The sequence below is a fragment of the Ptychodera flava genome, chromosome 9 (assembly GCF_041260155.1).
Source record: "Ptychodera flava strain L36383 chromosome 9, AS_Pfla_20210202, whole genome shotgun sequence".
Classification (NCBI taxonomy): domain Eukaryota; kingdom Metazoa; phylum Hemichordata; class Enteropneusta; family Ptychoderidae; genus Ptychodera; species Ptychodera flava.
The window spans coordinates 22464572-22476427 of record NC_091936.1 but is presented as its reverse complement, the minus strand read 5'-3'; the positions used below and the strand labels follow the sequence as shown (position 1 = coordinate 22476427).

General features: G+C 36.0%; 1 protein-coding gene across 1 annotated transcript in view; it reads right to left on the bottom strand.

Annotated features, from left to right (window-relative positions):
* Positions 1-82: 82 nt before the first annotated feature.
* LOC139140372 (low-density lipoprotein receptor-related protein 1B-like) overlaps positions 83-11856 on the bottom strand; it is a 49132-nt gene continuing 37358 nt past the window's right edge. The window contains exons 12-16 of the mRNA XM_070709578.1: positions 11098-11284; positions 8024-8229; positions 6935-7106; positions 6120-6227; positions 83-2706 (exon numbers count right to left, since the gene is read on the bottom strand). Coding sequence (XP_070565679.1) covers positions 2441-2706; positions 6120-6227; positions 6935-7106; positions 8024-8229; positions 11098-11284 — 939 coding nt within the window. The 3' untranslated portion in view covers positions 83-2440. The remainder of the gene's footprint in view (positions 2707-6119; positions 6228-6934; positions 7107-8023; positions 8230-11097; positions 11285-11856) is intronic.

Genomic DNA, 11856 nt, shown 5'->3' with positions numbered 1-11856 from the left:
TCTAAAAACGCTCAAACAACTTTCATGAATGTTATATCATACTTCCTACTGTACATAGCAAGTTTCGTCAATTTAGATCAAGAAAATTCAGATAGCTCAGTAATTAGCTGAAGTCAAAATGCTGAACAACTTTCATTATTCTTATATCATAGTATCTCCATGTACATGGCAAGTTTCGTCGATTTTGATACAGTCAATCAAGGTCCCTAATTAGGAAAACTTGTTTGATATGCAAATTAGTAACTAGCTGAAGTAAAAATGCTAAATGACTTTCAATAATATTACATAATAGTATTTGCGATGTACATAACAAGTTTCGTCCACACTGAACAAGTCAGTTCAGATATGTATCCGTAATATAGATAGTTTATCAATATGCAAATTAGTAATTAACTTAGATGTCATCCCTCAGTCTCTTTATCGGCTTATATCTCCTAGTGTGATCAACATTTGAAGCAATTCTCATCATTTTTGGCAGCCCTTGTCAATGTATATGTTTTTCTACAACCATTCATCATGCGAATAAGCATAAAATATACAAGCCACACCGTAAAGCTAATCAGCTCTTGCCATTCGCAAACTAAATCTGTTTCACAAATTAGACTGATCTGACAAGACGTTCTTGAGATATTGCACTGACAGACAGACAGACAGACATCGTGTGAAATTATTAATTAGCTCACGTGTATGAACACGTTAGCGAAAAATCTGACATGTAGTGATGAATTCCTTAAGCGCTTAGAAAAGTTTAATTTGCATGTGAACAAACTATTACTAATATCTTTATAAAATTTTCACGTGTGAAAAATGATCAAGGTTAAGTATAGCAAACTTCATGAGGTCCTGATAGACTTCCTGTAAACAACAAATATATACCAATTAATGGTGATATCCATTCACATAAATATTTGTTGTGGCTAGGGCAAACGTTTCGACAGGGAACGATTTGGAGGCGGTTATTGGGTATTCGCAGTCGTTGTTAAAAAAAAACACGATTGGAACTAATTTGGGATAATTGGATTTTCATAATCCTCAAAAGTGTTAGGTGCCGTATAGCTGAATTTTGCAATATTGCAAATTGCTTATAAAAACAATTGTGTAACGTAGAAAGAAAAGCAGATGAGATTACATTTGTAGAATTAAGCCGACATAATTTCACCACCCAATTATCCAAAATTAGCCCCAATTGTGTTAAAAACAAAGTTCCAAAAGAAAAGGCATTACGGGAATATCATGTAATTGATCAAACAGTATGCTCCTACATGAGGATTTGGACAGGGTAATCAGCATTTTCCTTGATTTTAATGTATACTTTGTGTATACCACGTGTTCCGAAAAGAGAGATTTCTCAGAAATGAATTTCATACAATGGAGCCACGAGAAAATATGTTTGATTCTGCCCGAATCAAACAGGAGGTGATAATTTTTTTGTTATAGGAATTTAATCAATAAGCCGATACGCCAGAGAAAAACTAAAAAAGAATGTTTAAGTGAAGAGTAATTTGTTCTTGATATAAACCTTTAACAATAAGAGTTATGAATAACTATGCTACAAGCATCGGACATATTTAACCTCCATAAATGTAATAACGACCACAATTGTAATTAAATGAATCATAAATGAAATAAACAGTTAAATAACGCACCCTCTTGAGGACAGATATTCGGATTTTCAATCTTTAACAATACTCTTTTGGTCAACTACTTGTGGGCTCAATTTTAAGCTTATGTTAGCTTGTGTTGTGTTAAGTTGGCTCGAGGATAGCTTGAGCAAAAGTTTAATTATTTTATTTTCGATACTCGAACTACATTAATAGTAACTGTTACAGCACCAAACCATAGATATAAAACATAAACCTACTAAAAATATAAATGTCATAAAGTTGAATGAGGATGTAATCATTTGTTTGTCAATATCCTGAGTAAATTATAAAGACTTCAATGTGCAAGGGGAAAATACACATCTCCTGAGCATTTAAAGTTTGTTTGCCAATCGACATCGCAAGGACCCACAAAGATGTCTATTATCAAAGTTATACAGAGACAGAGCGTAATACTGACCAAATTGCAAAAACAGAAACTACCGACATAATTATACCTTTAATAAACATATTTTAAGAGAAACTGATATAATTCTCCAATTGCTATTATAATGGTTTAGAGTTTATTTCGTATTTACATTGTATTGCATCTATTGTTTTTTGTTATGAGCTTTATGGTTACTATGTTATTTCATAGTTATGGTGCATAATTATGGTAAACTGTTTTATGGTATTTATGGTTGATTTTGTTTCAATTGTGGTTGGTATCACATTTGTGGAGATCATTGTATTTATAGTCTGAGATGACTGACGCATAACCACCACTTCGGTGTTAAAAGACAATCCAACAAATGTTGTATGTTAAAATGTCTCGTTCGTTTATATGTGAATAAATCTTTTTATGTGTGAATGCTGATAATTCTGCTAATAAAAAAGTAAGAATGTAGAGGGCGAAAACTAAGCGTACAAACCAAAAGGTTGTCTTCATTACAGTTACCCGTTTGTTGTGTGAGGTCGAACACATCAAAAGTGATAATTATTCCCACTCCAAATGACCTCGGGATGTCAATAGATATGGCGCAGTGAGAACCTTGTGGATATGGGTTTGGGTAGTTCAGCGAAGAGATGACTCCAGACGGTTCCGTCAAGGTCAAACCACAGAAATCTGAATAAAAGAGAAAAAAACAAAACAAAAACAGAATGTTTTTAGTGCGGGTATTACATACTGACAGTAAAACGAGCATCAGTTTTCATTTCGTTCGAAATATTGTAATGACAACGATAAGTTAAACTTTGCTTTTCTCAAATTATTTAAAATTTCACATATTTGTATCCCGGAACAAATACCACATTTAGACTGAAGCATCACAAGTTCCTGCACCCTTAATAGCATTTGGCCAGCAGACTCTAAGTTAAATCTCTTTGATTACCAATATGCAATTGAACTTAAGGTAGTATGCACCTCGAAAGTGAAAGACTTAAACTTTTAGCTCTAACTTTCCTCAAGGGATCTTTCAATTATTCTCTTTCAAAATCAAGAATAAAAATAGGGGTCACCGTGCAAATTTTTGTACTAGAGAACAAATAACCCGAGATTTACCTATATTAGAAATTCAAAATGGCTGCCATCCCTGTGTTAACTCTATGGAGCAAAATAGAATTTTCGAATTTCGAAAAACTAAGCCAATGAATAGTTTTATTACACCAAGAGCTTTAAAATGAACCCCCACATGTGGTGTATTAGAAGAGAATTGTAAAAGTTTGAGAGTCCGAATGTCTGTCCCCGAGGTGCGTTCTACCTTGAACGACCTAGGCATTGAGCAAAAACTTTTTACATTTCATGTTGGGTTTGGACCATTTAATGTCCTCTGGACAGCGTTCCTATTTCACTTTTATTTTGTTGTCAACTTCACCAATCTAATAACGTTTCCTCTCAGAGGAATCGTTTTTGCGCCTACCTGCAAAATTCCCCAGTTCACCATGTTGAAACATTTGGCTTACGATGACCCGGCAAAATTGAATTGGGAAAGAAATGTACAGTTTGACGAAGTTTACACGTAATTGTACGCACACTTCTTCAGCATCAGTAAGTTGGAAGGGGAACTGAACGAACAGTACTGCAGAAAGATTATTGCCTGGAAGGGATTGGGAGACAAGGCGATTGCAATATAATTCATTGCTGACTCAGGCTATGAAAAATCCTCAACCACTGTCTAGCAATTAAGTTTATTCCACTGGTGGAAACAGCAATCGATACTAAACCAGTAAGATTTTGAAAGACTTTAAATGAATCGATGAAGATGAATTATGTGCACGGAAATAACACAAATAATGCAGCAATAGTTCCTTTACTGGTCCCATGATGTAGTGTGCCATGGTGTACAAGCCATACGTTTTTCAGAACTTTTAACTGAAAGATACACGGAGGGTATGTTACTTATAGAATACTACACGTTACACCCTGACCTCTACTTTCGTCGCCAATGGATACAGACACGAGGCATTTTGGGGCATTGCAAATTTGTATCATTCTTGCATAACAATTCATTGTATAACACAAAATCAGCATGTTTTTGTTGTTTTGAGTGTTCATACATTGTTTGATACAACCACAGCAATGCCCTGTCGGATAAGTGGGAAAAGGTCTACTACTTAAAGCGACATGAGCTATAACTTTTGACTAATTTTTCACTACTCTGTTTCCATGTATCAACTACAGAATTTACTATAATCCGATCATCATGACCAATGCCCGTTGTTCTTCTTGCCGACACAGCCTGTATATGTGAAATGACCATTGTTATTGTTGATGAATGTATTCTAGTCCGGACCTAAATACAAAATTTCAACAATAACATTGCAGACTATACTCATATAGGGTATATTTATGAGCTAAATATTAGGAATTTCTCCATGGTTCAGGGATTCAAACCAGAAACTACAGATGATACACAGAAACAAACAAAAAAAAAAGATGACCAAAGTTACATCTAATGAATCTTTAAGGAGGGGGCTCAGGTTGTTGAGTGAAATTTTTCCCTCCAAAAAACGAAAAATTATTAATATTTCAAATTGAAATAGAGTCCAGTGGTCAATTTGAAGTTTTTAAACATGCAGTTATCATACAGATTCAAAATTATGATAGACAAAAGATAAGTAGTACAAAATATGGCTTTGTCAAAAAGGCAAGTGAACATCCAAATTTGTAAACAAAAACTATTGGAAGCCGCAGCTGAAATGTGGAACCATCGATCGTTTAATTTTATGACGTAAAAGTATCAACAAGCAGGAGCAAATTTGTTTACAAAGAAAGGGCATTGAGAAACTCAACACTTGAGAGCTTTTCTCGATATGAATTTGTGATTGCCATTGGCCTTAATATGCAATAAATTGCTTACTTCAATACACTGAATTTGGAGACTGTCTTGGCAGCCCTTTGTTGATGCCCTTTGTTGATGCACATTCTGTATGCATGCTGTAAAGTGATTTAGAGTTCCGAAGTTTCAAACTTTTCAGTGACACACGGGCTCAAATTCAGGGTAGGTTTTTAAAGTTGGAATGCAGCTCTTATTTGGAAATTGACATGTGTATGCTGTAAAGTTTTTTAAGACAAACTAAATCATTAAATAAGCATGTTAAGACATTTGGGTATGTCTGTTCCGTGGCAAATGTGGCAAAATTATGTCGGTATTCAATTTTGGTATAGGCTTGTTTCGGGAACCCCTTTACGTATAACAAAAGTTGTTGTTTACAAGTTGTGATAGGTCGGGCCCATTTTTGTCAAGAACGACATCAGAAATCAGATAACCTGTGCGAAATATGTGAACATGACGAATAATTTGTGGTCACCAATTTATATAGCACTTTTCATCATTTTTGGTAAATTCCCTCCAGTAATCACTCATTTTGAAAAGTTTATTAAATATACAAAATTACCAATTAGCTGACATTGCAGCTTTCATCAGCTTTGTTGAAATCCTTCCTGTTTATGTGCCTAATTTGGAATGTTTATTAAAAGTGCAAATTATTAATAAGCTGACATAAAATTAAAAACGTCTTTATAAAAGATCGTCCAGTACGTGACCATTTTAATCAATTTTGGTAAATCTTTCCAGTTTTACGTCCCTAATTTGGAAAGTTTTTTAAATTATGCAAATTAGTAATTAGCTAAAGTAAAAATTCTAAATGACTTTTAATTATCTTATCTCATAGTATTTTCAATGTAAAAAGCAAGTTTCCTAAATGTGAATCAAATAAATCGATATATATATATCCATAATTAGGAAAGTATGTTAAATATGAAAATTAGCAGTTTAGTTTTTTTCTAAAATCATTGATCATGCAAATGACATTAAAAATATGCAAGCTACACCAACCAAAAGCTATTAAATTCTTGTCATTTCTTAACAGAATGTATGGCCCACATTTGACTCCGATCCGCGGAGATATCGCGCCTACAGTCAGATGGAAGATCTGTTTTTCCTAGATTTTGTTTTCAAAGGAAACGATATGGGATCTTTAAGTATGCCAAAGTCTTCGAAGCTCGGGGCAGACAAGTTACAATCAGTATTGACTTACTTGCAGGGCAATTTTCTTCATCCGAGTTGTCGCCACAGTCATCAACTCTATCACAGAGCTTTTCAGTAACAATACAACTAGTATCCGGACACTGATGACCACGACAGGCTAAACGTAAAAAATAAATCGAGCGACTTTTCAAAATTTGTGACTGTACACATTCTCAGCAGAGTTTGTGAAATTAGATGCAACCCACAAATATTCTTCTCACACTGAAGATTAACGACAGGCAACTGTGAGTAGAGTGCTCATCATATGTATTGGAGAAATGGTCAATTTCAATGTTTGAAACGACAGTAAACTGAGCTTTTATGAGACTTTACTAGTCACGTCAGTATCTATGCGTGCCATAGTATAACAGGTGAAAGTAAATCACATCTTTAAACTGCCTATCTGTTTTCCTTCATCGGTGTGTGCTTACAAACACCATGGAGTGGTTTATGGGGTGATTGAACTATCTATTTCGTCTGTAACCTTGCCGACAGAAAGTCTACGTCACATCCTCCACGTGTCTAAAAGGTATGGCCGAGGAAGTACAATTTGAAAGTTCGTATTTTGAACTATGTTGTTTCGGAACTAAGACAGACAAATTACTCATAAGAAAATTGTAAAACGTGAAGTCATAATTCTCGTGTTGTGTTAATGGTCGACTTATAAAGCAGTTAATCTGCCGGAATGTATGGGATAGACTGAAAAATCCCGCCTTGTGCTTGCACTCCGGCTCTCCACGACGGTCGGAGTTCGCAGTGTTTCCGTACCCGGCTGAATCTTTCAGTCATCATATTATATGGAGTTGAAAAGATAGGTACACTTACTCAGTGTTTCATTTAGAGACGGGGCGGTTTCGTACTGCCCGGCAAATCTCCCTGTATGATACTCATGTGCTTTGAAAATGACGGTCACATTGCCACTGTCTGATATCCAACTTCCAATCGACTCAATACCACAAAGTTTTCCTGTCGTTTTCGCCGTTACAGCATCAAATATCTGTGAAGAATTGATATTGTCGAGAGTTGTTAACATTTCCCGTTCTTGGTGTCAATAATCAAATTGACTTTGTAACTAAGGTTAATTTCAATATGGCAGAGAACACTTTTTTCGAATTTTGATTACTAAGATTTGTGTCGGAAAAACGAATGCCCAAAAATCGTAAACGCGGAAAGATAACACTTCGGCGCAATGAAAAGTAGAGGAAAGTGCAAGAGAAATATTTTTGATGCAATAATTAAAGGTTGGAGAGCCGTAGCAAATCTTAACTTCCAGACACATCGAAATAAAGAAGTTAATTTGCCGGGCAATACAGCTTTGCTTTATACTATCCACCACACCATGAAGCCTAAACCCAAATTAATTTAAAATTCTCCGTTTTATACTCGTTAAAACTGGAAGTGTCAATTTTATGTAATATAAACTCTTAATAAAAAACAAACCAAACAAGTGTCTTAGATTTGCTTTTAGTAACTTAAGTTTTCAAATTGAAATGACACTCTAGAAAGTTGAACCAACTTATTCGTACAGTATGTATGTTTTATTAGTCGTCGTTTTAGTTTTTTATCGACCTACTATCTTCAATGCCGTTGCTGTCACGGTTCAGATATTTCTTAGTGTGCAAAATGAGGTAAAACGACCGTCCCCTCTCATCCCAGTGGAGATCTGCATCACAATTGTAATGTATTTATATCCCTACTATGAACACCATACTTCAAGAGAGGGCGTCACAATACAAATCTCTAATATGACTATAGTAATCTCCGACAGTTTCTGCTGAGATTCAAATATATTTCGAGTAATTAAATCTCTTTTTCCGCGCATGTTACCGTTTCTGTCGAGGTCTTCGATTTCAGTGAGCAAAATTGCACCACCAACGTAAAAAAATTACAACAATAATTGTACTTTTAACGCACCAGAACCCATGAACTGCCTTCGCACGGTGTAGCCATTTCCATATCATATCCTACTTCGAATAAGATGAAGTCGACCGAGACACGCCCTTCTGGTACAGATATGTCGATCTGACAGTCGGAAAGTCTCGGAGGATAATCTGGGAATGCTGGGGAACTGAAGTTCCCGGATAGACCGGTCAGATGACATCCACAGCTTTGGCACTCAACTGAAAAAAATTATGTCATGACATATGTTTACATGCATCAAGACCAAATGAATAAGTTATTGCGCATGGCATTGATAATGCCAGCAAGCCGCAAATATTTGTTGGCAAACTGAAATTAGTATGCATGTGTTAGCTACATGTAGTTGATAGCGCAGAGTGAGCCCACAGTAGCTAGATTTTATGATCCTTACAGAAATAATAAGTCTGAGCAGTTGCTGACAAACTGTACCTGCTCTGGACATATTGTAACATAAATACTCAACCGCTATCGCAATATAAATACACAATTTTATTAATGTCACATCATATTGTCCCTTTGCAAAGTTTATATGTATGTTGCAACTCTCTCTGTCTCTCTCTGTCTATGCACCCCTCGCTCCCGCTCTACACACGTACGCACACAGTCACAGACAGAGTAACTCATTGCCTCTTAAATAATTAAGCATGCCCATTATAATGTAAAATCCTTTTCCCTGAGACTCCAAGTGAACTTTGATAATTCAGCGATATTTTCATGTGCCTTATCACGCGCTTATAACGGAAAGACTGCATGTGGCAGAAGGGAAAGCGTTATCTTGAAAGTTTTATAAGTTTAGGGAACGTTCAGTTATTATGATCGGGGATTGGCCGGCAATTTCTTCCTGTGCATCAATCAAAATCAGTGAACCCCCTACCCATTGTACAAAAAATAATGACCCCCTCTTTTAAGATGACAACAATTTCATGACCCCCCTCCTCATAAAAGTGCTTTAGTAAAGCGGCACAAAAAATACCTCTGGAAGGGGTGTGATAGAGTCAAAAAAAGATTCCCAGAATTTTTCAAATTACCCCGCTAACAAAGTCACAATATGTTAACATTCAAATATCCCCTTCTGACTCGCTATAATTTTGAAATCCCTTAAAGGGATTGGACAGAAGTTACAGGTGGTTTGCAATTATTTTGCGCAAACATTTTTGAAGGGTCGTCATTAAATTTCGTGCATGGCTTTTGGGGAGGGCTACCATTTTTGCGCCACTATTAGAAGGCAAAATGTAGCTGATGTGCTTCGTCCTAAAATGTCAAATCATAATACATGGGAGTGTATTGGGCAAACTATTATATTAAGATTTTCCCTTAAAAACGATCCATATATGTACACTTACACATGTTTGATGATTCATGTATATGTACATTGCTTGCAGTGGCAGGTAAAAAGTGGATGTGCGTACAAAAAATTGATATTTGGATTTAATTGATAATGTTGATTCACTATACATGGTAGTCTATGAGAAAACTGCATAATACTTTTCAATACAAAACTAGCAATATCTTTGCATTTATAGACGTTTGATAATTGACATAAATGCATTTGATTGGAATAGGGCGGTGGTTATATACAACTTGTATTTGTAAAAAAATCGATTTGGGATTTCACAGAAAATATTAATCCACTATACATGGGAGTCTATGATAAAACTGTGAATATTTTTTTTCCAATGAAATACTTTCTATACTTGTGCATATATAGACGTTAGATAATTAAGGTGATTGCTTTTTATTAGAATATGATGGTTACAAGTGCATATTATGAGTACCAGAAATTTGATTTTGAAATGTCACCAAAAATGTTCATTCACTATACACGAGACTCTGTGAGGAAACTATGAATATTTTTCCAATGTAAAACTATCTGAATCTGTGAATTTATAGACGTTTGATAATTCATTTTAATGTACTTGATTAGACTAGGGTTGTTGGAAGTGGATGTGTGTGCAAGAAATTTGTTTTTGGAATTTCATTGAAATGTTGATTCACTCTACATGGTAGTCTATGAAGAAACTATGAATACTTTTTTCCGATATAAAACTAGCTAAATCTGTGTATTTATGTACGTCTGATTATTGATATTAATGCATATGTGCCACCAGTAAGATGTAGAAATGGATATGCTTTTGTTGTTTTTTCCTGTGCCCTGTTCTGTTACACACTGAGGGTCTAGTACGTTCAACCATAACCCGTACTCAGACCATAGTATTTGCCTATCCCATCATACTACTGGTGATTCCTCCTCCTCCTCCTCCTCCCCCTCTCTCTCTCTCTCTCTCTCTCTCTCTCTCTCTCTCTCTCTCTCTTAGTTTGATGATAACATTTACAGATTCACGTCCACGAATTTTCTTTTGTCGTACCACAACTTTACGGTTGTCAGAAAAACGACCACACTTATCAATTGCTTGATCTTTTGAACGTGTGACATCAATCGGAGCGTAGACTTTGGTATTACGTCGCAAGTGCCCTGCTACATCAAAAAATGTATCTATTCCCCTGTCAGGGGCAGCCTCACGCAGACCTGCACGAAGAATTGCATGTCGGTGAAACAGAAAGATTCTTAGAGACGACCGTACTAGAATTATCGTCGTATAAATTTCACACCTTCCGAGCATCAACACATCAATGTCAACTCATCAAGCCACCATACTGACCTAGAGGGAGTACAGATTCTCGAATTGTATCCGTGTCTGAGATATTTTGAAAGGGGTGCCATGGAGGCGATTTATATCCAAATCAATATGCCATGAGTTTATATCCGATTTTGTCAGGGGTCCACAAGATCACGAAGTTGACATAGGCTAATGGTTTTTCCGCCGACGGAGCTTGTCAATACGTGAAATCTGAAAATTCCCGGAAGTTAATCCACTTTGACGAGAGTACGTGTAGGTTTGGATTTACAACGATTAATGTTTAGGCCCACTGAGTCACACGATGATAGCTTTTTGGTCAAATCATGGTGATGACAGAAGATAAGCTACATATAACATAGCATGATGGAAAATCACTTAGAGAAGGTTTAGATATACATGTACATGTAGGTTTCAGGATACTGCTCTTACCTTCTGGTCGATCAGTCTCATTGCCAGTTAATTCAACCAATCTATAAGTGACGTTGTATCCCCGAAAGTTTACTGAACCATCCGATCTAAACCTTACGACGACTTTCCCAGTGTCCGAACTCCAAGCTTCAGGCAAAGAGTGGCCGCAGTATGGCGGTGAGAAGCGATACGTATTTCCGTCTTCGAACTTAATAAAAGGACATTGATAAAGGCGTTTAGGCTGCGTTCACAAAAATGGCGAGGAGGCTGGAGGAATCGCGATTTAAATCTTATTACAGTAAAGTTTTACAGTAAAGACTCTAATTTAAATGAAAAATTGTGTGACTGAAACGTTTATTTCATGAAATAATTTAACTTTCCAGTATTGTCATGTTTTGTACTTTTGAAAAAACCTATTTGTTCGGTACGTCACTGTGCTCAGATTGTAGCTAGGAATTCACAATTCGCATATACTCTCTCATTATTGTCATTTGGTTTGCTCTTCAGCTGGTGCAATCGGACCTGGCCAGAGTTGAATAAACTCAAGTCGGCTTACACGCTGTCTGATAAATCTAAAGTCCACTGATGCATTTAAAGATGGAGCTATTTAAGAACTTGCCTTAGGATATGAAGTAGTGTTGAACATCTGTGAACAAGACTACGCAATCCATGTTTATTTTTGCTCTGTGTGCATTCCGAATAAATACGCTGCTATATGATAATTTGGGGAAGACGAATAGTTTTGATCATAGACAGGGGACTTGAAAATGTTTAGGGTAT